The sequence below is a fragment of the Xyrauchen texanus genome, chromosome 30 (assembly GCF_025860055.1).
Source record: "Xyrauchen texanus isolate HMW12.3.18 chromosome 30, RBS_HiC_50CHRs, whole genome shotgun sequence".
NCBI lineage: Eukaryota > Metazoa > Chordata > Actinopteri > Cypriniformes > Catostomidae > Xyrauchen > Xyrauchen texanus.
In genome coordinates, this window is record NC_068305.1 from 33,544,829 (window position 1) to 33,571,668 (window position 26,840).

Genomic DNA, 26,840 nt, shown 5'->3' on the forward strand with positions numbered 1-26,840 from the left:
TCAGGCACCTGCGCAATACCATCCCAACAGTGAAGCATGGTGGTGGTAGCATCATGCTGTGGGGTGTTTTTCAGCGGCAGTGCCTGTTGGACAGGTCAGGGTTGAAGGAAAGCTGAATGCAGCAAATACAAAGATATCATTAATGAAAACCTGGTCCAGAGTGCTCAAGACCTCAGACTGGGCTGAAGGTTCACCTTCCAACAGGACAACGGCCCTAAGCACATAGCCAAGACAACGCAAGAGTGGCTTAGAGACAACCTTGAGTGGCCCAGCCAGAGCCTGGACTTGAGAGGATCTGCATCGAAGAATGGCAGAAAATTCCCAAATCCAGGTGTGTAAAGCTTGTCGCATAATACCCAAAACGACTTGAGGCTGTAATCGCTGCCAAAGGTGCTTCAATTAAGTACTGAGTTAAGGGTCTGAATACATATGTCAGTGTGATATTTCAGTTTTGTTTTTCTTAATAAATGTGCAAGGTTATCAAAAATGATTTTTTGCTTTGTCATTATCGGGTATGGAGTGTAGATTAATGTGAAAAAATTATTTTAAGCATTTTAGCATAAGGCTGCGACATAACAAAATGTTAAAAAAATGGAGGTCTGAATACTTTCTGAATGCACTGTACAGTCAATGCATATTGTCCATAAGATATTGCTTCCAGTTTTGAACTTGGCACCCTAAAATTGTATCTGTCCTCTTTTGTTCAGGCTCTGCCGCAAAGGAATTCTTTACAAAGTCGAAACTGCCTATTCTTGAACTGTCTCACATTTGGTAAGTAGTTTTAAATAGATGACATTGTTTAGTTTGGATGACCTTGATGTAAGTTGTCAGAAAAACAGATGTGTAACCAAGGACTCTTGTACATCTAGCCACAACACAGTACCCCACTATAACAACAGCAGTTGATAATCTTAGCCATCTGCATTATTTGTGTGTCCAGGAAGTTCTCCCTGTCATCTACCTCTGAGTGCTTCTTTGTACCTTAAAATAAATATCAATATTGGCATGCCTGCTTTTCCTTCCAGGGAGCTATCGGATTTTGATAAAGACGGTGCACTGACATTGGATGAGTTCTGTGCTGCATTTCATCTCGTGGTTGCAAGAAAAAACGGTTATGACCTTCCTGAAAAGCTCCCTGAGAGTCTAATGCCAAAGCTTATTGACTTGGATGACTCAGCAGGTAGGCAGAAAAGCTTCACACCCAATGCAGTTCAAATTGGGCAATATGTAGTTGAGTTATTTCACAATGTTTCACAGATCTGCATACAGGGTGCTGTAAAAATGGTTTATGCTTTACTGAACAAAATATACATATAGAGGCCTGTGCATTTGGAGTATAAAGTATAATTTACAAATATGGACAAAAATAATTTTTTTACAGGCCATAATAAGATCTTGGTTCCACATGGTTGCCTTTTAGCTTTGCTTTAGCCAGCCCCGCCCATAAAGAGAATGATTTTTGATTGCTCTGTTTCTATAGGTCGCTATTTTTTTTCTCATTGGTCCCACATTTTATCCTCACAGATGTACTGTAATGAACAATCTGCGTTCTGATTGGTTATTATTTTATCGCTTCTTCATGGCATTTCGGTTACGTTTTGGCCCCAAAATTTGGTGCTTATTGTTGTGTTGCAGCTAGTTGGGTTACATACATTAACCTTACTATTTGGATATTCCAATGAATTGCAGGGAAACATAGCAATGCTTTTTCTTATCCATTTGAATCTTAAATTAATTGTGTAATATGGAAACATATCATCCAAGTCCTCGCAAAGTTTCTTGACGTTCGACCAGTAGTGTCACCTACTGATCAAATGTTTCAAATAGTGGTTAAATGTACAAAAAAAATTTAACTGTTGCTCTAAAATCATAATTATGTTGTGTTTTGACAATGTCCATGCTGCTGGTGTGCTTAGCCTCATAATTGATGCTTCCACCTTAAATTACCCTAGAACGCATATGTAACTTCACCCCATTCAATGAATATGCAGGTCAAAAAAGATCCAGTGAAATCTAGATGCTTATTCTTTATAAAACTGCTTTTTTAATTTTTTTATTTTTTAGGAAAATGACACGATCATGATTGTTTTATTCTTAATTAAAAATTGTAAATATTTGATATGTATGATTATATAAAATTCTCAAGCTTTTAACTGAAAGTGGAGTAGGAGTTGTGGGTTTAAAAAAGCCTATATAACAGAAATATGGGCAATTTCCATGTTTGGTTGTAAAATATGAAACGTCTCAACAACTCTTCCCTCACAAACACACAAGTATAATTGACTTGGATAAAAAGTTTTTGTTTTACAAATAAAAAAAAAAACTGTGATAAAAGTATGCATTTAATGACAACCATATGCATTGAATGTAGGTGAAGTTACATATGCATATGTACTTAATATTGAATATTGTACTTAATCTTATAATTTAAAAAATACTCAACTAAATGTAAAAAAAGAAAAGTCCCTTCACTTGATAGAAAACAATTAAATTGAGGAATATCTAGAGAGACCGATCAAAGTACCACTTCATCTAAAAATGATGTTCTAAAATCTAGACATGAGGACATTTTTGACACCCGTATGCGTTCTAGGGTTAAAATATTCCTAGCTCTACTATGTCTAGCTAGTTGCTAGGTCTTTTCCATAAGCAACATTTCAAAATCGAATCTTTTAGATGGATATTATACTGATAACGGGTTCCCAGGATTTGTCTGTTCACTTTCAGAGGTCTGCACAAAGTCTGTACAATCCTTCTAATCGGTCTGTATGTTTCAGGAGTCCCAGAACCTGCCCCCGAGGTGGACTTCTCTGCTTCCCCTGTAGAGGTCACTCCAAATAAGTCTCCCTCCATGCCTTCCCTGAACCAGAACTGGCCTGAGCTCAACCAGAATAATGAGGTTTGGAGTATTCCATGAACTCTTTTAGTGTGAACAAAAATCTCTATCACTGACACTCTTTTTCTACTTCTGGGTGGGAGGAGCAAAAGGTGCTGACAAAGCATACTTTCATCTCCCCACGTTACATTCTCATTAAAATTGTTTTAACACTCAGTGCCTCACTGTGCTGTCGAAGAACGCAATGACCTTGCAATCAAAACAATTTGGATCCACATTTTTCTTCAAATTTTCAAGTTTTAAATTAGAATGTTTTTAAGTTTTTTTTACCACAAGCGTCACCACACAGATTTATGACAAAAGTTCCCTCACCCTCTACCATTGGTCAAGCAAACAGGTAGTCCTGCCCCAAACTCACGCCATTGATTAAGCCAATGTTCCTGTGTATAATGAATGGCATGCTTATTGTTGTCTCTGCACATTAAGCTGGGACAGAAACGTATTTTTACATTAAAAAAAAATTATTACACAGTTCTTGAAATTATTTTAAAATGGAACCGTATTCTGTTAAACTAGTTTGAAAAGCCCAATTTTATTAACGTTTTTCCTTCAAGTTTGATCTGTGTAAATTCTAAATTATACACACACACACACACATCCCCAGTAGGAAATATATATAGTTGCTCCGTGAACACCAGATCACATGCACCAGTACAACGCAGTTAGTCATCACAGAGTTTTCACTTCCTAGAATTCTCTTTGTTCTCCTGTCAATGATGGTCTTTTTTTGTTTTATTATGGCCTCTGTTTGCGTGTGTGAGGAGTGAAGTGGCTCCACCATGCTGACGTGTCTCTGCTCTGTCTCTCCAGCAGTGGGAGACTTTTAGCGAACGCTCCTCAAGCTCACAAACTCTGACCCAATTTGATTCTAACATTGCACCAGCTGACCCTGTAAGTCAATCACTCAGTGCTCTTTCATATTAATGATATCCATTAACCCTGTACTCTTGAAATTTCCTCTGAGAGCGCATGTGCTCAGGATAAATTCACAGCTACAGTGCCATCATCAGATGATTCATTTGTTTCTTTTGCTTGCTGAGCTTATCAATTATTCTATCATGCTCTTCCTTTTATATCATGCAATCCAAATGATGACTCTGCTGGCTGTCCTTACAGTGCTGTTCTTGAAGTATTTTCATGGCATATGCATGCCAATTGAAACAGTGTGTCTTTAGTTTATAACCCAATGCCAGGTTCTTAAAGGAATAGATGACATTCACTCTCATGTAGTCCCAAATCTGCATGATTTTTTCCTTGAACACAATAGGAGGAATTGGGCAGAGTGTTAGTACAATGGAAGTGAATGGTGATTGAGGTTGTCATTCTGCCTAAGATCTCCTTTTGTTACACAGATGAAAGTCATATGGGTTTGTAACGACATGAGGGTGAGTAAATGATGACAGAATTTTTATTTTTGGGTGAACTATCAATTTAAAGGATTAGTTCACCCAAAAATAAAAATGATCTCATAATTTACTTACCCTCATGCCATCCCAGATGTGTATGACACAGAACACATTAATTCTTTTTCAGAACACAAATGAAGATTTATAGAAGAATATTTAAGCTCTGTAGGTCCATACAATGCAAGTGAATGTGTGCCAACATTTTGAAGCTCCAAAAAGTACATATAGCCATCATAAAAATTATCCATACGATTCCAGTGGTCTAATTAATGTCTGCTGAAGCAAAACGCTGGGTGTGTGTTAGAAATAGATCAATATTTAAAACTTTTTAGAAAAATATTTGAGGGTCTAGGTCAAGCTTGTTGATAAGTTCACGCGAGAACTGCCAGAAACACAGTGTTGTTTACAACATAGGATTATATATAATAATATATAGATGCCTCATTCGGCTGGTTTGGATACATCAACTGTGGCGCCATCTTGGAACATGAGATGCCTCACACTGAGCTCCTTGCTCAGACTGCTGCATTAGCTGCTTTTTTGTGGAAATAGTATTGCGGTCCATAAAAACAGCTGCTAATAAGTGATCTACACATTTATATCTATGCAGAGGAAGCTTAAGCACTTGCGTCACGCTAGAGGCAGTTTCAGTTCCACTCTCGTCAACATACAAAATTTAAGCTGGCCGGAAGCGAACATTTTTGTAAAAAAAAAAGTTTTAAATATTGATCTATTTCTTACACTTAGAGTTTTGCTTCAGAAGCCATTAATTAGACCACTAGAATGTATGGATTACTTTTATGATTGCTAAATGTACTTTTTGGAGTTTCACCAATTCACTTGCATTGTATTGTCCTAAAGAGCTGAAACATTCTTCTATAAATCTTTGTTTGTGTTCTGCTGAAGAAAGACAGTCACACATCTGGGGTGGTGTGAGTAAATGATGAGAGAATTTTCATTTTTGGGTGAACGGTCACTTTAAGTATTGATCATGCTCAAATGATTGACATATTTAATCTTCTTTATTTTCAGTGAAAAGCATTTAGAGTTTTACTGTAGCAGCAGTTGATATGCTCGTTTCATTGTAGGATACAGCAATAGTCCACCCTGTGCCCATTCGCATGACCCCCAGCAAGATCCACATGCAAGAGATGGAGCTCAAGAGAACTGGAAGTGGTACGTTCTTTTATAAAATAAAAAAAATACAATCAATATAAATAATGTATTGTTCTTTTGTCTCTGTTATTTGTTGTATGTTGATTTATAAAGTAACAGTTCAACCAAAAATGAAACGCTATATTCATTTACTCACCATAATAAGATATGTTGTAGAATCTCCAAGCTGCTGTTTTCTCACAGCGAAGTGTAAAGTGACCAGAGGCTGTTAAGTCAAGTCTAACTTTATTTATAAAACACATTTATAAACAAACAATTTGATTCAAAATTCTGTACAATTTACAAATAAAACATACAAAAACAACTAAACAGATCGGCAAACAATTCATTAAATTGTATCAAAATACAAAGAATAAAAATAAGATTTAAGGACAAATTTAAAAATGGCTAAAGATGGAACAGACCTCACGTGAAAGGGCAGGCTATTCCAAAGTTTTGGAGCAATGACGCTTTGTGCGAGGAACGGACTGAAATTTAAGTTGTTATTCAGAGAAAATGGTGCCCTCTACAACCTCATTCAAACTTTAGAGTGAGTAAATTCAAAATCAAGTAAGGGTGTGTAAATGATGACAAAATTTTCACTTTTGGGTGAACTTATCTCTTTAATTGTTTTATGTGACCCCCAAGTGAACAATTTGCACTGTGACAATCTATTAAAAGTGTTTCTGGACAGAAATACCATCTTTTGCATGGTTGCTGAGTGGAAATATGTGATACTTTTGGTTTTAAATGGTTTGGTTTATCCACTGTTGCTTTTACAGAGCACACACATCCAACTAGTCCATTAATGGCTAAACCTCCAGAGCTAACGGATGAGGCTAAGCTAGCAACAGCAATTACGTTTCCTGGTACTACTGTCGGTAAGTTAAACTGGGTTGTTCCAGGCTCATTCTGAGTTGAAATCATGAAATTGACTGAACAGAAATATTCTCATGTAATAGATTCAGACCTATTACCCTTGCCTCCTACAGGAGATGGCTATAGCAGCTCAGATTCATTTACATCGGATCAAGAACCCATTTCCAGTGCTGTGAACAGGCAAAGGTAATTCTGCTGTTTCTTGTGGGTGGCACATTTTTTTAGTTTTTGTTTAATGTTTTATCATTGTTTTTTGTGGGTTTATCTTTGTAAGATGAAGAAACATGAGGCATGAAATATCGGGGAAATCGTGGTTACTGGGTACTGAAGTTGCCCCACTAAAATCACACTGCTCATAGTAGGATCTTTCATTATTTTAACTGCTTTTCCAGGTCTCATTCTGGTACATCTTCGGAGGGACTGAAAGTTGTGGCTCCGCCCCCACCTCCACCCCGCCCCCATGCCTCCCATTCACGTTCCTCATCTCTAGACATGAACAGAACATTTGCTGTTATTACTGCAGGTAAATGTGCACATACAAAAATGCTGCTAACAGGTAGATCTTAGCTTCTTGTTTTGTTGGAAAAATTTAAATTCTCTTTTTGAACTACTTTTTCAGCAGGTTCTCAGCAGGCAGGTGTAGTGGCCTTTCCTCCAGCAGTGCCTCCAAGACCACTGCCCACACAGGTACAGCATGGAGTTGACAAATAAATAATGCAGTGGGTCGCAGGTCTATTTTGATAAGGTCGTGAACAGCAATGATAACAGTGCTAAACACAAATGCGCATGCATAGTTTGGAGACTGAACTAAATAGGCTTAAATCAACTTTTTAAAGGGAGGACAAAATACTTAACACACCACTATTTTGACACATTCATCTGTAACTTGGGAAAATGGTTAATACTAATACAATATTTGGCCTAGTGTTTGTTCCATGTGCTAAACTTTATGAATTTTTCTGTTCAGCCTACATCAATGTTTATAGTTTTGCAAATGTTGGGTGCATGCAATTCATGGTAATATTAATATATTTCAATATAGTTCACCTAAAAATGTTAATTCTCATCATTTACTCACCCTCATGCCATCCCAGATGTGTATGATTTTGTTTCTTCTGCAGAACACAAGCAAATATTTTTAGAAGAATGCCTCAGCTCTGTTTGTCTACACAATGCAAATGAATGGTGACCAAAAATAGAAGCTCCAAAAAGCACATAAATGTAGCAAAAAAAAAGGTAATCCATAAATACTCCAGTTGTTTAATTCATACCGTTTAAAGCGAGCCAATCAGATTTTGGTGAGAACAGACCAAAACAACTTTTTTCCACTTGCCATTGCTGTCTCTAGGTGTGATCACGATTTAAAGCTTGATTACACTTGTAGTGACATGCGCAGAGCTCGAGATGGCGCTAGGAAATGTAATTGAGCTTGAAATCATGATCGCAAGGAGACTGTTGATTTCTAGTGAAAATTCGTTACATTTTGGTCTGTTTCTCACCCAAAACTGACTGAATAACTTCAGAAGACATGGATAAACCACTGTAGTATTATGGATTACTTTTATGCTGCATTTATGTGCTTTTTGGAGCTTGTTTATTATTATTTTTTCACCATTCACTTGCATTGTGAAGACCTACAGAGCTGAAACATTCTTCTAAACATCTTTGTTTGTGTTCTGCAAAAGAAGGAAAAGTTTAAATAACATCTGGGATAGAATGAGGGTGAGTAAATGATGGGAGAATTTTTGGGGGAACAATTCCATTTAGGACATTTGTATTATTCTGGTAGATAAACAGCTTTGGTACTGTGTTGGGTCACTCTTAATGTCCAAAGTAAAATCTGAAGCAAAATCAATTGAGACTCACTATTCAAATTATTATGCTTTTTGGTTAATTTAGACCATAGAAAAAGTTTTTTTCCATCAAGGAATTAGGCCATATGTAATGTTCAAATTCCCAGACATCAGTGCCACTAGGTCACCGTTCGGTAGAGGGAGACGGTCTTCCAACACATACCAGCACATCACCTCAGCAAATGCCACAACAGCCTAACTTTGCTGACTTCAGCCAGTTTCAGGCTTTTGCTGTGGACCATCCGGCAGATGATGCAGAGAATCTATCTGACTGTGGACAGGTAAATAAACACACTTCAAGTCAACGTGAAACCACATTCTCAGTGCATTTTACCTCCTTAATGTTATGTGTTTACAAGTGAAACAGGCTATTCAACATGGAAAAAATGTAGGCCAGGGCTTGATTTTATATACAGTATCAGGACTACATTGGAACATGGAAGTGGTCTTTGTGTAACAGGAAGTTGGATTAAAAGTGCTTGGTGGTTTAGGTATTTTCAAGTTTTAAAAAATTAAAAAACTTACACCAATGAATCACATACAGTATGACCAAGTATGTTCACAATGTAAATGGGGTCAAAAATGTTCTTGGTCTAAATTCTGTACAGAGCAGTTACTCTGGCTGTGCCTTTTTAAGTATTTTATTTTAATGTATTTTTTTGTTTGTTTGTTTTTTGCTTTATTTTGTACAGGCAGAAAGATGTGCAGAACCTGCCGGGACGATTAGAACGGTGAAGAACAACATTCAGGAAGAAGAAAGAAATGCAGCCACTGTCAACTCTGTAAGTCAGTCTGTGTCAACCAATCTTCCATTTTCCACATTTTTTTGCACTGTTGTCATTAACTAGGCATTCTCTGCAGGCCAAAGTATCCACTCCATTGGCTCCACCTCCAAAACCTGTCCGTCGAAGACTGAAATCAGAAGATGAGCTCAGACCAGATATAGAGGACCCTCCGCAAAAGTCCAACGTCATAGCCACTGTTCTAGCAACACAGCCCTCAATTCCACGGTACGCTCAGAATTCGCTCAGAATGCTAGCACTGGGGTGAATCTCACGAAAACTATCAAGAAAGTTGGAATTTCACTTAAAGGGATAGTTCACCCAAAAATGAAAAATGCTCACCCTCATGCTCTCCCAGATGTGTATGACTTGAAGATGAAATTTCAGCTCTGTTGGTCCTCACAATGCATGTAAATGGTGACCAGAACTTTGAAGGCCCAAAAGGTAGTATAGTAATCCATAAGACTCCAGTGTTTAAATCCATATCTTCTGAAGTGATATGATAGGTGAGGGTGAGAAACAGATAAAAATGTAAGACCTTTTTTAACTGTAAATCTACACTTTCACATCCTGCCACCTATCAGTTGGGGTCAAAGGTAGAGATTTATAGTAAAATAGGACTTAAATATTGATTTGTTTCTAACTCTCACCTATCATATCCCTTCAGAAGATATGGATTTAACCACAAGTCATATGGATTACTTTAATGCTTCCTTGATGCCATTTTTAGTAGGGCTGGGGGAAAAATCGATTCTGTTACAAATCGCGATTCTTGAGCCAAATGATTTTGAAATCGTCTCCTGAATTTATTTATATATATATATATATGTATGTATGTATGTATGTATGTATATGTATATGTATATGTATATATATATATATATATATATATATATATATATATATATAATATGTATATATGTGTATATATATATGTATATATGTATGTATGTATGTATGTGTATATATATATATATATGTATATATATATATGTATATATATATATATATATATATGTATATATATATATATATGTGTATATATATGTATATATATATATATATATATATATATATATGTGCGTTTATCTAAATGCACCAATGATTAATAGATATATATATATATATAGGCAGCTATATTTGTGTAGAGTTCCACATGTTTTGTCTCTTTAATTCTTTACGTTTTGGCCTTTAATGCACCGCTGCTACTGCCATTTAAGAGCTGTTTGTTCACTATCGGACCTCAAATCCTCTGCTGTGACCAATGTTCCTGTTATTATGCATAGTTTGAGAGGTGTTGTGGAGAGTATTTGTCAAAAGTAATTCTGTAGATTCTGTCTGACACTGCTTTAATAAATGGTTTAGCTCTAAAAGGCTTATCAAACTGTTGTATGGCGTAAACTTCACTGTATGTCGCGCCCCCACAGTATTTATAATCTAACAGCCAGGGTATTCATGCGCATTGGCGTGTAATTTTGCACATTTACACCACCACTGTTGACAAGAAATACTACTAGACACCGACGAAAGAAATGCCGGCAATGTGTGTCTGTTTTGCCTTTCTGTTCAGAAGTTAATTTGCACTTTGGCGCCAATGCACACAGCGTGAATATGTCTTGCGGAACACGCAAATTGTGAATTCTCACTTTTTTTCCCTCTGGGAGCAGTTTGTAAGAATAGTGTTGTCTGTGAGAACTCTGCATAAGATCTCCGACTATCTCAGGATGCATATGCAAATAACATGAAGACATGGGACTACAGGTGAATTGTCATGTGTGTCATAATTCAGTAGAGCCCAGAAATGGTTATTATACTTGTTTACTCTTTAGCCTCCATTTATATGTTGCAAAAATTATAATGGTAATGGCCTATCATGGTAATATATGTTATATTTTAAATAACAAAATTATTTTGATTAAGTTAAAATTATTTATTGTATTTATTTATTTGTTGTATACAAATGGACATAATGCAACCTTATACATGGGTTCCTTGCACTAACTAGTCGCCTAGCTCAGACAATGCACTGACTGGTCCATTGGTAGTTTTGCACATCCCTACATACCTGCTAATTATATATAACAGAGTGAAAGCAATTGTCATTTGTTGACAGCTGTTCTTCAATAGACATTTCTTTCCAAGAAAAAGAAGTTTAAAGTTATTTAATTTTTTATTACGTTTTTATATCAAAACATTAAATCGAAAACTTACAGCATAGCAATATCAAAATACATATCGAACCGGCTGGGAAATAATGTTGTAATATCGAATCTGGAAGTAATCTGTGGCAATACCCTACCCTAATTTTAGGACCTTCTGAATTGTGGTCACCATTCACTTACATTGTGAGGACCAACAGAGCTGAAATATTCTTCTAAAAAATCTTCATTTGGGTTCTGTAGAAGAAAGGGATGGCATGAGAGTGAGTAAATGATGAGAGAATTTTCATTTTAGGGTGAACTATCACTTTAAGCCAGGGCGGCTGTGGCTCAGGTGGTAGAGCGGGTTGGCCACTAATCGCAGGGTTGGCGGTTGGATTCCCAGCCCACATGACTCTACATGCCAAAGTGTCCTTTCTCAAATATTACCATTGAACAGAATGAGACAATTTACATACAGTATTAACAATTTACACAGAAATTTGTTCTGCTAATGTTTTGTGAATAAGGCGCAATGATAAAAAAAAATTCGTAAGAAAATGTACATAACTGTTTGTAAAATATGTCATAATGCAAAACAAAAACAAAACATTAATAGTCCAAAAACTATGAAACATGTTATGCTGAATGTAATGTTTTTTTTTTTAAATAAATGTTCTGTTTTCTTTTGATTTGGGGTTGAAATATTACATTTGTCTGTGAGGTTTACCCAGTGATGTTCACAGTGGTTCTGTCTTTACATGTTCTTCCTCTAAATGTTCTGTTTAAAACAGCTCTGTTGGTAAGGATAAGAAGGCCATTCAAGCTTCCATTAGAAGAAACAAAGAAACAAACACCGTTTTAGCCAGACTCAACAGTGAATTACAACAGCAATTAAAGGTATAGTGAGTCTTCTCTGACTTTCATCACTGTTTTTACAAGGCAACCTGTACAGACCTCTAAAAATTTATTTTCCTCCAATTGTGTCTTCTTAGGACATGCTAGAAGAAAGAATATCGCTTGAAGTGCAACTGGAACAGCTTAGACCTTTTTCGCATTTGTAACTTGAGTTTGTGTGCGCGCGGGTGCTTCAAATGCGTGTATGTGAAGCGTGAATAACTCCTGTTTTTTTGTTTTGCTTGTTTGAATGGTTAATTGGATCCTCTGGTAGGATGTCCATTTCACCCCGTCTCTACTCCTGTGACCATGTTAGAAGAGACAAATCACTGCTTACTCCAGAGCGCTCGGTCTCACACCGCCAGAGGCCCCAGGAATGCGGACGTTCAGAGGTACGGGGTCCCGGAGCAGTATCCGTTATGGCACTTTGATGCAACAGAGTCTGAGTGATTGTATATGTAGTAACCCCCTAACCAGACAAGTTATATTAGTATAGACTATGAGGCAAGGGCCTTGTATCAGGGTACAGAAGGCTGTATTCTGGTTAACATGAAGGACCTGAAGGACTCCCTTTCCCTCCTGTTCCTAGTTGTGAATATCCAGAGAAATCAATGCAGCTTGTCACGTTCTTCCATGTTGAAGGCACCCATGTGTGCTCGGACAATCATGTGAGGCTGTGCACTGGCCAAGATGGGAGAAATTATATTTGGGAGATCATTGTCTTTTTTCAGAAGTACGCTTAAAGGTATATTTCACCCAAATTTACTCACCTTCCTGTTGTTCCAAACCCATTTGACTTTCTTTAGTGGAACACAAAGATATTGTGAATGTTTGTATTGGTCACTCTTTTCCATGCAGTTACAGTGAATGGGGACTGATTAATTGAAAAGATCAGACTCCAATGAGTGCAATTTAATAACTTAAATTTCAGTTTGTTCCTTGCATAAAGCTATAGTATGGCTTCAGGAGACTTGGACTATAGCACACAAGTCATGTGGACTAATTTTATAATATGTTTATGGTGCTTTTTTGTCATTTTGGAGCTTAATGGCCCCAGTACTCACTCATTTTGAATAAACTGAAAAAGAGTGGCCAGGATATTCTTCAAAATTCATCTTGTGTTCCATCTTGTAGAAGTAAGTGATATGTGTTTGGAATGACATGAGGTTGAATAAGGGATGACAAATTTTCAATCGTGGGAAAGCTATTGCTTTAAGACTGATTCAGAAAGTCGCTCTTTCATAAAACTTCCTGGACGGCACATCTGTGTGTGTGTGTGTGTGTGTGTGTGTGTGTGTGTGTGTGTGTGTGTGTGTGTGTGTGTGTGTGTGTTTATGTGTAAGAGTTTGAGGATAACAGTTACAAATGTATTGTGTCAAAGATTGCTTTATTTTTGTCTCATAACACGCTGTGTGGTGTAACAATTCGTTCAACATTGTACAGTCTTTGTACGGTATGACAAAAACACTTTGTTTTCTCACTCTCCATCTTTTGTTTGTACCTTACACGGTACATCATCAGATTCAATCCTCTGTGATGTGAACAGTACAAAAGGTGAGACCTGAAACAATGACTGCACTTTGCCCCATTTGATTTCATTTGTCTTTCCTCATCACTATTTTTTGCATGTTGTTCACAATCTTATTTTGTATAAAACAGCTCTTAACAATGAACCACTTGATTTGTATCTGTAACGTCTGAACTAGTGTGACGTTTGTGTTATGTAGATTTACGCCATGTTTCATTCATTTGTTTGTTTTGACTGATGTGTGCTTTCTTTTACTAGTCCTCAAAGCCTTACTTTCAGGTGTGCAGGTTTTCACAGTTATGTATCCCGCCCATTTTAAATCGAGGTGAGCCTTCTCTCCCTGCTGTTCGAGCTGATTTACTGTATCAGGGGTTTGTTGTATATTGTATGATACACACCTTTTGATCTCCTATGTAAATTTGCATTAATTGCTGACTAACAGCAAATATTCTATTTAATTGCTTAAATAATGGCAGTGGGATCATAAATGTTTAACTGCATGGATGTGTCTCTGCAGAATGAACTAGCAGCTGTGTGATTTTTACACAAAATAAAATGGCACAATATTTTAATATTTTCCTACTTAGTGAGGCACTTTCAGTCCCAACATTTTAAATGCCATGCTTTTTGTTGGTTTAGTTAGCTTGGATATTAAGTTAAAATATTTTTACAAAAATGATATACCATAATTATGTTTTTAAACGAGTGTGGAAAAGAATGTACACGAGAAGATGATCTGGTTATATTTCACCCCAAGATCAAAAGAAAAATAAGAAATTATATTATATGATAACTATATTTGACATTTTTCAAACTTTTGTTTTTTTACACTGACATTAATTTCTTGACAAAGAGGCACAATTTATTCCTCATTACTGTAATATGAAAAAATTTCATTCATCACTGACAAATAACTGTTATACACTCATTAAATTCATCCTATCCGGACACAATTTTTTATTTTTATTTTGTTTGTAACATGCATAAATAATTTCAGTACAACAAATGCAAGCATGATCTAAAAATAGCATATATTTTCTCATGTCTCATTTTTTTTCTTGTGATTTTGGGGTGACTGTTGATAGGTTTTATGAAATTCACCCTTGTATGGAGAGTTTTTATTGCAATCCTGGTAAGTTTATATATACAAAGGGATATTGGGAATTTTGTTTGTTTTATTGGTATTTGACAATGTATAATTAATAAGTTCATAAGCTCTTATTCTATACAATCTCTGTAGGTAGTCTGAATGTTAAGCAGAATGAGACATCAGGAATAATACTAAACAGCAGAAATCCAGCTAGAGGAGTACACCATCTCGCATTATTCAATGGTAGAATTTTAATTTAGAAAGATCCTCTCAGTTCTTGTCAATTTTCTTAGCCAGTCCCTCCATCACTGGAAGTACCCACCCTCTAAGCATTTAGTTTGTGATTCTGATGAAGAAAACATGAATATAGTTCATAATCATTCATCAAACTTGAAATGCTATAATTAAAGTTTGACTTACAAGAGGTTTTAAAGGAACATTGTAATGGCAAGATTTAGGCAAGGTTGTTTAGAAGACTCACACAGTGTTCTGTTTGTAACGATCCAAAGCCTCCTGTGCTACCACCTCAGAGAATTTGGGGTCTCTCCAGGGAATGTCTCCTGGCACTGAGAAGCTCATATCTGGCCCATTAAAGATGTTGACTGACACTTTGGTGTCAGCTGGGTTCTCAGCATTATCTGTGCCTTTTGACATCACCTGCAAGTAAAAATGTTATTGACAATTGACAGATCTGCATTGTGATGAAATAGTGATACAAGACGGCCAATGTACCACTTTTTAATAATTAACTCTTATTCCCAGCAAACACAGAACATACTCTTAATGTTAGCATGTGGTCCCCATTTGTTTGTTTTTCCCACCTTGTGAATTAACTCCTAACAATGTAGGAAAGTTCTTTTTAGTTTTTTAGTTTTTTTTTTAACAACCAAAAACTATTATTTCCAGAACATTCTGGGAACCAAAATTTGTTAGCTGGGTTCTTTCTGACAAGCCTTGTGAAAATATGACTATAATCTATACTTTAAATCATGCCTACACTTGAAACGTTCCAGCTATCTGATGATCATGTAATTATTGCTTACCGCCCATACTTTAAAGAAACCATCCTCATTTTGGGTGTGGTTAGCTAGAGAGGAAACCCAACCAAACTGCTTGTTAAACAGGTCCAGCAAACTAGAGGTGTTGAACATCTGCTCTTCAAATCGCCTTAGAAGGTTGTTGTACTCCTGGGTGAATCTCTCAGCCCTGGCGAGAGCCCTCTCCAGCTCCTCCTTCAAGGGGCCTTCCAGGGGCCGCTTTCCAGAACAATCTGAGGAAGAGAAGGCTCTCATTGGGTGACTAGAAAATTATCAATGCATGTCAATAGCTAAGTTGAAGAGCCAGTTTTCGATTGTGATAAGGCAAATGTTTATCAAATTTTGCACTTACCAATGTGCTGGATCTCTTTACATTTCTCACACTCTTCTTTTAATTTAATGCAACCTGCAGAATTACGACGGATCTCCCTGCAGGTCATCTGATCATTTCCAAACGGTTTGGTTATGATCACATCCTCATTCACTCTTCCATCTGTGAATGGATGACAAGAAATTGAATGCTACCTGATGTATAACTGCAAGCAAACAGATAGGATTATAAATGCTGTAAAATGGTATTATAGTGTATTGTAGTGGTTCTATATAAAATATTAGTAGTTTTTGTCAAATTCCAGTAGACTTCACTGAATGAGGCTGCCCTCAAACCTTCAAACACATGCCCCTCTCCAAAACCCCACCACATAGAGCATTCTCTGATTGGCTAAAAACAACACCAACCAAAAAACTTGTGTTTAAAGGCAACATAATCTGATTTGAATTCGTAAAAATAAGATGAGATGGCAAAATCGTTAAGACTTTGTGCAAAAATGTACAATCGACCAAACACTCTTTTCACGTGTCTGTGTTGACCCCAATGATTTGTTTAATCCTAGTTTAACTAAATGTGTGTCCAGGCAAAGTTAAACTTAACAATGAAGTGTAACACCTTACCCAGACCCTAAATCTAACCATGATTGTAATGGAAAGCCCAGCTGGGTTGGATGGAAGAACGATACATTTTCATTTTATGAATGCACGTTAGCAATATTTTTCAAAACTTTAACCCCTAACCCAAACTCCATACCTAAAACTAACCATAAAGTGTAACGTCTTACTTGGACCCTAACCATAATGATGATAGTACTGCAAAAAGCCCTGTTGTGTATTATGGAACAAAGCAAACTTTGGAGTGCATAATGCGTGTTGTGATTTATTTGGTAATTTTAACATCTAACCCAATACCTAAACCTAACTATAAATTTTACCATGTGACCTTTATTGTAATTGATGAATACTTTGTGTACCATGGAAGAAAGGAATTATGAGGGTTTTGAAGGAGACGAGGGAATTGTATGTGAGATTGATGACAATCTGGTACTAGTCTTAAGAATTCTCATCAGACTGTTTATAGGCTAAGGTTTAATAGACATTACAGGCCTCCTTTGTATTTGGCAACACATTAAAATGTGTTATATGTCTGGATATTCTTTAGCTGGATGCATTTACAACCTTGAATTCCAGTTTGTCTCCACTGCGATCGGATTGTGATCTGATCACAGTTACCCAAACAAAATGGAAAATGCTACTTAGTTATCGAAGCCTCTGATGTAATATTTGAGGACTAATTTAAATGCTTTCCATCATTTTGACAGTTCAGGACTTTTCCTGCATTGAAAATGTATGCTGCCGCCAAAGCTAAATTTATGCTGCTGAAGCAAATGTAATGAAATTCATCTCATATTCGGCTATTTTTACACAATAAATATGCGAGTGTCTTATGAGTCACATAGCAAAAAGTTGCGAGTGGGGATTTAATGAGTATTTTACGGTTAAATTGGGTAACAAGATCGCAAAATGGCAGTGTCTGTTGTGTTCTTCACATTACATAATCAATAGAAAAAGGCAAGAACCTAAGCGCTTTAACAACCGATGACTGTAGCCAAAGTCATTCTAGCATGTCAGTCCACTGTCGGCCATCTTTGGAATGCTCTCGGGAGTCTATTTCCAGTCATGCAAGTGCAGCTCCTATCTGCTTGAATGGGGAAAGATCGAAATCTCAAAAACGGTTGGTCAAAATTACGACCAAAGGACATATTTCAAATCAGCAATAAAATGTGATATTGGAATCAGAAATTGTGCTGCTTTACCTCGTATTATGCTAAAACACATTACAGGTATGCACTGTAAAATATTTATAAAAATATCCCTTTTACTGCACTCAGGCTTTTTCACTTGTTTAAAATCTGCCAGTGTAGCCAGACAAAATATAATTGTATTCAAGATATATTCTCTAAAAAACATCTAAATATCATAGAAAATTTAAAATTAAATGTATCATAGTTTTTTATATTTTTACTGCAAAACAAGACAAACTACTCAAGTGTGTGTGTGTGCGTGCACGTGTGTGTGATTTCTCAGGACACCCATTTGAGTGATATCTGTCTTGTAGGAACATTTTAAGCATGGTATTCCCCATAATTTTGCTGACAGCACTTTTTTGTTCAAATGTTACTGCATCCAGGCTTGGTAAATCCTGACATTTACCCTCTGAGGGGAAATCCATATCATTTCCCACGTAGGGCCCAAATGATTCCATCATGTTTCTCGCCATCTCCATCATGGGCCGGAACATGCTATGGAAGCCGTGGAACTCAGGATCATGCATGGGAGACCTGTACACACGAGTAGCCTGGCTGGCTGTTGCATCTGGCCTGCCAAAGATGCTGGGCATACGGAAGGGACTGGGGAAGAAGCTGGGCTGGTGGAAGGCATGCATGTGGTCAAAAACCCTCATGCTGTCCACGAAGATGTGGTCCACTCCATCGGCCACCTCTGTATAGCGTTCCTCCAGGTCCTGGAAGTGTCTGGTCTGCTTATGGTCCTGGTCCACCAGAGTTTCAATGTTCTGCCCGTTTATCCAGATCGAGCTGGGAGAACTCCTGTTCAAAACCTCCTCCAGCTAAAGGGCAAATAAAGAAAAGAATGGCTTCCAACTTTAAAATGAAATAATGTATGCACATTCAGGTACAGTGGCCCAAATGAAATATTAAGACTCTTAAGCCACACTTTAAATGTCTCAATGAAATTGCATTCAATAAAAAAATCAAGCCATATACAAACATAAGATGCTAGCTCTTTTCTTGGAACTAACTTCACTTCTCTGAGCCATTTTTGCAATGACTTTTAACCAACTTGTGTCAAGGACATTTTTTGTGGATGTATGAATGTTACACCTATATAGCGCTTTTCTGACACTACACTCAAAGCAATTTACTCTACATAGTTTCCAGGGGACTCTCCTCAACCACCACCAGTGTGCAGCATTCACATGGATCCACTTTCATTATTAAAAAAAGTACACATATCGCTTACATAACAAAATTTCGCCAGGTGTGCGTTACATGGATATATTTTGTGCAAAATTTTAAAGTGCACTTCTTTAATTTTATTTGAAATACAATATTTATATGGTAACAACCACGCTTCCATTGAATGTCATCAATGAAAACATCCAAAAAAATGTCCTCTTGGTGCAATTGCTAACTGCGAATAGGATAATTGCCGGATAAATTTGTTATTACAGGCTGTACTTAAAAATAACGTTCCTCCCAAAAATAACTGAGGTAGTTGTTTATGACCAACACCATAAGTTAGAGACGATTTCATCAAAAATACTATGCTCTCTGGTATCGCCTTTACAACAGGTTGATAATCTTTAAATGGCAAAGGATATTGATAGATATTCATAAATTCCTCATATACCAAAATGTCACCTTTGCAATCAAACAGGTCTGCAATAAAAATAATGTATTTGTTAAACCTGTTAAATCCGTTTTTAATCTTAATGTCCATATTATTCCAAAGAATCGTTCTGTTGGGAGAAAAATTGTGGTTGTAAACCAACTTCTAAGCTAAAAATGCCTGTTGATGAAATTTAGCCAATTTTATTTTTTATGTATTTTCCCAACAGAATAATTACATCTTAATAAGAACGAGAAGCCACCAATCCTATTAAATATATTATTGGGGATAAAATACCACATAGAGTCATTACCAGTCAAAATCTTGCCATTGCAGTCTCATCATGATTTCAAGCTTGATTACACTTCCTAGTGCATGCACAGAGTGGAAAATGGTGCCATAGGAAGTGTAATAGAGCTTGAAATCATGATCACCAAGGATACTGTTGAAAAAGGAGTTACGTTTTGGTCTGTTCTCACAAAACCAACTGGATCACTTAAGACGACATTGATTTAACCACTGGAGTACGATGGATTACATTTATGCTGACTTGATCTGTTTTTTGGAGCTTCAAAGGCCTGGCCCCCATTCACTTGTATTGCAGGCTGATATATATTCTTCTAAAAAACTTTGTTTTCTTCAGAAGAAAGTCATACAAATCTTTGATGGCATGAGGGCTAACCCAAGTAGCATTTTAAATTCCTGAAATCAGATTAAAGTTACTGACTTTCTAAGTTACTTTTAATTACCTGGGTTAGGTTACACATATTTATTTAACGTGTATAATACGTGTAAAACATGAATTATATTAATATGTACATCTGTTTGAATGTTGCAACAGCTGAAGAGAAGTGTTGCCCCCTGATAAGTTTTATGAACTAGAAGAACATTATTTTGAATTCATTGAGAAGGAAATCTTAAGTTTTCTTGTGAAAAATTATTTCTAAAGTAACTTCAATATATATAGTAGGCTAATTTGATTGCTTTATCAGTAAAATAATCAGAAAAACAGTAATCTGAATAAAACATTTTGTAATTAGTCTTTAATTTGTCTAACTAAAAATTTCAAAATTTCATTTTTAGTTAATTTCTATTTTTGAGGATCTTTCTCAACACTGGTTTTAACATTTGAAATGTACATTTTTGTGGACTGTTTTGCTTGAAAAGTGTGCCACTTGGTTTATCTAATGCATCGACATTCATACATCTTTAAGTGTCCAAATACATTTTGGGGTCACTGTGTCTCAGACTCACCTGTCTTCCCACAAGGCCGGCTCCACTGCTGCAGGTGCGTGAGTAATACTTTACACAGGTGCTCCTCAAACAAGGCTTACACTCCTCCCACAGAGCCTGCATGGTTTCATTACACACTCTCTGTTCCTCAATCAGCTTCTTCTCCATCTCCTGAGCGGTCGTCAGGGCATTCTAATGGACAAAGCAGCAAAAAACTCATGATCCCAACAATAGAAAGTCCTCTATTGTAATATGTACATATAATATCTATCTGCAAAATCAATTCTAATCTTGGACAGATGAAATGGAAATGGAACAGAAAGTTTTCCAAATGTAAGAGTATATGCAAATTATAATGTTCCACATGTTAAGTTTTTTTTTTTTTTTTTCAAACTTTTATATATATAATTATTTGTAAATTTTTTATTCAGCTTCAAGTTTTTCTATAATAATCCAGCAGCTATGCCAGCATGGAAATTCATAAGTCTACGATAGGGATCAGTGAAAATATTATGAAAGGTCTATGTAATGTTACAGGTAACCGGTAATGTTGCTATGGAGAAGATAATTGCATCAGTCCTCTGCCTGTCTCACATCTTTCTGTTGCTTGGTTTTCTCCAGTTCTGACAAGAACCTCTTGTGGTCCTCTTCTGATTTCTCCATCACAGTCTTCATCTCTTTCACCCCAGTAATGGCATTTTCGATCTGTTTATCCAGGTACGTTTTACCAAACGCTGAGATCTCTGCCAATAAGCCAAGACAGACATCGACTTCCAATACAGCAAATAAGACACAGAATGAGTGTTTCTTCAACTTATGAAGTGTCCGACTCCTTTGTCTTGCAGAGTCGAATATATTAATTTTTTGTTATTATTATTAGCATTTTATATCCTAAATAAACACAATTAAATACTATTTTCACATATTAAGCTTAATTTGGCAAAATTGCAGCTTTATAGGAAATGATGCCCAATGAAAATGAGTCTGCTCACACCTGAAATTTACCTCAAAACATAACTTATCTTTATTTCATCTCAAGCTTGCTAATCACTGTCACTTTTGTCGACTTAGTTAACAAGTACACTAACTTTCAAAAAAAGCTTTATTGGGGTCAGACTCTTTGATGTGGTGGAAATGACAGCACAGCTGTGGGGCAGTCGTAATAATTCGTATTTTAGTATGGATTAATATACTGTAGTTTCATACTGAAAGTATGGGTCTGGGACAAGGCTAAAGCGATAAAATCTGTACATAAAATGCACTTCAAAAGTGCCCAAAAGAAATTATGAAGGCATGGTAAATAGATGAAATTGTCCAAAGTTGAAGAAACGCCCATAACTGCACATCTGAAAAGTTTATTAAAAATTGTGTCTTAACTTACGATTGAGTTCCTCTTTAGTTGGGGGTAACAGACACTCAACAGAGAGGTAGAGTAGAGAAAGCCCCAGTAGAGACGTTGAGACCTTCATCTTTGGTGACTGCTTGTGTCTAGATTTCAGATGCTGTCTAACACTGTGAAACAGAAGCCAGGAAGTTGTGGGCTGCTCAGTAGTGACGTTATTGTGGTATTTTTACAATAAATTTTTTTTTTTTACTTGTTTTAAATAGGTTGTGGAGAAAGTGACTCGCCATGTTTATGACCGCAAACAATTGCGACTTGACACTTTAAATGATGTGGTTTGTGTAAGACACTCCTACAGACTGTGTGGGCAATGAATCCTTCGTATCAATGCATCTATTTAAAGCTCTGGTATGAACAGTAGCGCTGACTTTGTCAGCCTGTGACCTTGATGTTTTTGTAATGTTGATAAGACCCAGCAGGAAGTCATTTTCTTACAACAAAGGCCATACAACATTTTAGTGTTTAAAAATGGTTGTGCCATTTCTCTGCTGAATAAAAGCCTAAGCTGGTTTGCTGGTCTTAGCTGGTCTCCTAGCCTGGTCAGTCTGGTCTTGTTTGCTAGTTTTAGATAACGTTTTGGGCAATTGTCAGATGATCAGGCTAAACGTCAGCATTTTTCCAACAGGATTTGTACATATTCTGTAATAGCTGTTTAACTATAGCCAAAGATTTCTCTTTTAAGATACTATTTCAACTGCAACATGTCATCAGATGGAATCAGACCAAACATTTTTCAAAAACAATCAGTGAAAGTGTTGGAACCTCTGAACAATTATATTTTGTCTGGCTGATTACATGGATTTGACAGCAAATCCCTCTAAGCAAATGGTTGGAATGGTTATACTGACAATGCTTAATCCCAGTTTTTGGAGTATTTGTGAGTGTGGTTGATTCTAAGTAGGTTAACCTTTAGCCATTGATCCAATAAAGCTGCACTTTTAATCATGGTGGTATTCTCAAATATTGAGACGTCATTGCTCTGCAACAGCTGCTGTTGAGTTCATAATTCACACCAGAGCGCAAGGTAAACATCATAAAAGCATTGTCCTGGGGAAGGAGGTTTTCTGAAAAAGTCACCCTTATGGGTGAGACAGAACTTTCACTCAGGGTATGTGTACATAAAGACCAAAACTCTGTCAAATTAAAGCCAGGAGCCTAGTTATGTAAGGAACATACAGGCATCTGTTTTCACCACACAAATATTAACAGAAAGAGCCAGAGACAAATCCAGAGTACTTTGATGGTCAGTTACTGTTTTGTAATGTTGAAGAAATTGTTTATCCCAAAATGTCAAATTTACTCACCCTCATGCCATCACAGATGTTTTAGAAGAATAGCTCAGCTCTGTAGGCCCATACAAAGCAAGTGAATGGGGGCTGAAATGTTGAAGCTCGAAAAACCACTTATAGGCAGCACAAATGTAATCCATAAGAGTCCAGTGGTTCAATCCATGTCTTCAGAAATTATATGATAGGTGTCGGTGAGAAACCGATAAAAACTGAAGTCCATTTTTACTATCAATCAATCTCCAATTTCACATTTTGTGTTTTTGGTGATTCACATTCTTCATGCATATCACCACCTACTGGGCAGGGAGGAGAATTTATTGAGGAAAAATGACTTGAAAATGTATCTGTCCATCTATCATATCTCTTCTGAAAATGTAGATCTAACCACTGGAATGACATGGAGTACTTTTATGCTGCCTTTTTGTGCTTTTACGAACTTCAAAATTTGGCACCCATTCACTTGCATTGTATGGACCTACAGAGCAGAAATATTCTTCTAAATATTTTCGTTTATCTTTCATTTTAAGAATGGTGCAAGACCTGCAGTTTTTATTTCTTTCTTTTTATATTTATTTAGTATAATTTACCCCAAAATTAATCATCAGATTTTAATCATTTACACACCCTTGTGTCTTTCTAGGAGTTTACTTTATAAATAGCAGAATATCCAAGCTGGATATTTTTCCATACAATGTAAGTGAATGGTGACCACAGCTGTCAAGCTAAATTTTCAGTAAACACTTAAGTTTGTGCCTGTTCCTCACAAAAATCTATCAAATGGCATTAAATAAAGTCATGAATCATATAACTTCTCTTCTGGTTCTTTAATTGTGCTTTTTTCCCTTCTTTTTCCTTTTAGGAGCTTGATGCCTCTGGTCACCATCCACTTTCATTGTGTGGAAGGGAGCAACTTATAAATTACTTAGTCTTACATGGAAGAAAGTAAGTCGATGGGTGAGGAACAACATTAGTGTGAGTAAATGTTGACAGAATTTTCTTTTTTTGGTGAATTATCCTTTAAAGGATCAAAGAAAACATCAACACTGAGTTTTCGCCAAAAAAATACAGAGATTTGCAAGCATATTACTTGATCATCTTGTTTTCCTAATTTGAATTATCCTTGTCCTTGCGGTTAATCTTAGTGATATTTGTTTTTCTCAGCAGTTCTAGATGTTTCTCTTTGCCTAGAATGAGAATATAAACATCTGGTATGCTGTGTTTATAAGGAACAAAGCCACAGATGGCATGTCCTGAGTGAGAGGATTTGCTTTGCTTAATGATGTCTTTCCAGGGTACAGTATGCATCCTGAATGCAGTTGACCTGGCATATCTCCCATCAAATTCCTCAAAATCAATACAAATCCTCGCAGGCAAGGCACAATCAAACGCAGCTCAGCCAAACAGCTCGAATTTTTGGATGGCATTATCCAACTGTGGGTGGACTGTAATTCATAAACAGCAGGTTTATTAGGAACTTTTTTAAATTAGGAAAATATTGGGATTACATTTTATGCTATATCATTCCAAGTAAAACAGCACAAAAGAAAATCTTGTTTACATTTTTGCCGCAGTGGGCTATTGGCTTGGTTTCAACTTTTGACTAACATAATTTCATAAAGGCAACAAACCGTATTCAGCAAAGATGTTATAATGTAGACACCAAATATCAAATGTATAATTATTACATCATTAATACAAAGAGTATCATTTGATAAAATTGTAATATATAAATAATATACTATAAATAAGAACATAAAGTGTGTGTGTTTGTGTGTGTATATATATATGTGTGTGTATATATATATATATATATATGTATGTGTATATATATATATATATATATATATCCTTTCAATTCCGCCCTTGTACTTACCTTGTCTTGATCTTTGATGCTTGATTCTTCCTTGCAGATGAACTGTGTCTTCTCTGATAGGTTTATATACTGAAATGCAGGGGGATGATGTCGACGTGATTCGTGATGAGGATGAGAATGCCCATGGCTTTGGACTTTTCCAGAAATGTTGTAATCCTTAACAGCAGATGCTCTCTTTGGCCAGAAGTAGGCAACATTGCTCCATCTTGCTCATAGGACTGCACTTACAGCCTGAACATGGGCTTTACGGGAAAAAGGCTTTTTTTAGAGTTCTCCGGTAAAGACAGTATATGGACAAGTCATTATAGTCAGTGCGTTCCAATACTGAACAATGTCGAATAACCCCAGGCCTTAAAGTGACCTGCTTAAACACAAAACATCTGCTCTATTTGAGCTGAAACTAATCCACGAAATCACGTGGGAGTCCCTCACAGACCAACACTGATGCTGAAATGAAGTAAACGAATGTGGCACATTTTGCAGGTTATGCAAGCAAGACTTGTTACAGCAAATTATCAACCGCCCAGCTCCCAGATGGCTACAGTTATTTGGCATATCTTTTTCTGTGACATAGGCCTACTGATTATGTAACGTTACTCAAAATGACCTTAAAGGGATAGTTCTACCAAAATTATTATATATTGTATTTTTTACTATTTACTCAATTTCATGCTGTTCCAAGCCTGTATGACTTTCTTCTATGAAGTACAAAAGGTTATTTTAATGAAGACTATCCCGGCCACTTTTTGTCATATGAAAGTGAATGAGGACTGGGACAGCTAAGCTTCAGATTGTTAAAAAGCATCATAAAAGTATCAAAAAGTTGTCAATACTACTGGTTTGTTATATTTAAAGTTTTGTTTGAGGAACAAAATAAATCAGACATCACTGCTCTCATAAACTCTCAGCAGAATTCAAGCTTTTCAATGAATAATGACTTAAAGTTCAGTCTGTTCCTCACTCAGTCACTATCGTATGGTTTCAGAATACTTGGTATGTAGCACTTGAGTGGTATGGTGAACTTTTATGACACTTTTATTGTGTTTTTTGTCATGTTGGAGTTTGTTGCTACCCCACGGGAAAAAAACAAGTAAAAAACAATGTTTGGAAATACATGAGGGTGAGTAAGTAATGACAATTTTCCTTTTTGGGTGAACTCTCTCATTAAAACTACAGGAAAAGAAAGAATGTAAGTGAAAATAAGAAATGGCAACACTTTTGGAAATATGGAGACACTGAGAATTGTTATACTTATGTTTATGTCTGCTGTGCAAACCATGTCATTTTCTGAGGTGGTGTTATGTGTGTTTTGGATGGCATGAGGGTGAGTAAATGATAAGATAATGCACATTTTTATGTGAACTATACCTTTAAGCACAAAAGAAAATGTTTGGCAAATGTTAGCCTCAGTCACCATATAGTACGCTTTCATACAGTAAAAAAAGTTGAAAATGAATGGTGACTCATAAAAGTGAACGGCGACTGTGGCTAACATTCTGTGTAATAGAAGGGGTTGGGGGGAGAGTCATACAGGTTTTGAACCACATAAGGGTGTGTAAATAATTAAAGAATTTTGGGGGCCTGGGTAGCTCAGCAAGTATTGACGCTGATTACCACCCCTGAAATCACATGTTCAAATCC

At 36.4% G+C, this 26,840-nt stretch overlaps 2 protein-coding genes across 6 annotated transcripts in view; one reads left to right on the top strand and one right to left on the bottom strand.

Annotated features, from left to right (window-relative positions):
• LOC127623872 (ralBP1-associated Eps domain-containing protein 1-like) overlaps positions 1–14,114 on the top strand; it is a 30,207-nt gene extending 16,093 nt beyond the window's left edge. The window contains exons 7-20 of one of the 5 annotated variants that reach the window (XM_052098448.1): positions 708–771; positions 1,026–1,180; positions 2,778–2,899; positions 3,707–3,787; positions 5,391–5,478; positions 6,240–6,338; positions 6,450–6,522; positions 6,729–6,859; positions 6,959–7,023; positions 8,297–8,470; positions 8,882–8,971; positions 9,051–9,199; positions 11,904–12,009; positions 12,105–14,114. In XM_052098448.1, the coding sequence (XP_051954408.1) occupies positions 708–771; positions 1,026–1,180; positions 2,778–2,899; positions 3,707–3,787; positions 5,391–5,478; positions 6,240–6,338; positions 6,450–6,522; positions 6,729–6,859; positions 6,959–7,023; positions 8,297–8,470; positions 8,882–8,971; positions 9,051–9,199; positions 11,904–12,009; positions 12,105–12,173 (1,466 nt within the window). In that variant the 3' untranslated portion in view covers positions 12,174–14,114. Of the gene's footprint in view, positions 1–707; positions 772–1,025; positions 1,181–2,777; positions 2,900–3,706; positions 3,788–5,390; positions 5,479–6,239; positions 6,339–6,449; positions 6,523–6,728; positions 6,860–6,955; positions 7,024–8,296; positions 8,471–8,881; positions 8,972–9,050; positions 9,200–11,903; positions 12,010–12,104 lie in introns of all 5 variants that reach the window. The other 4 variants (XM_052098449.1, XM_052098447.1, XM_052098451.1 and 1 more) reach the window with 4 other exon arrangements.
• Positions 14,115–14,467: 353 nt separating this feature from the next.
• On the bottom strand, positions 14,468–25,413 carry LOC127623880 (clusterin-like). The gene is made up of 9 exons (XM_052098460.1): positions 25,200–25,413; positions 22,017–22,147; positions 21,230–21,378; positions 20,657–20,827; positions 18,206–18,620; positions 16,014–16,154; positions 15,668–15,894; positions 15,106–15,281; positions 14,468–14,970 (listed from the first exon to the last, which is right to left on the bottom strand). Exons 2-9 carry the CDS (start codon positions 22,102–22,104, stop codon positions 14,958–14,960), a joined length of 1,380 nt encoding a protein of 459 aa, XP_051954420.1. The 5' UTR covers positions 22,105–22,147; positions 25,200–25,413; the 3' UTR covers positions 14,468–14,957.
• Positions 25,414–26,840: the final 1,427 nt, after the last annotated feature.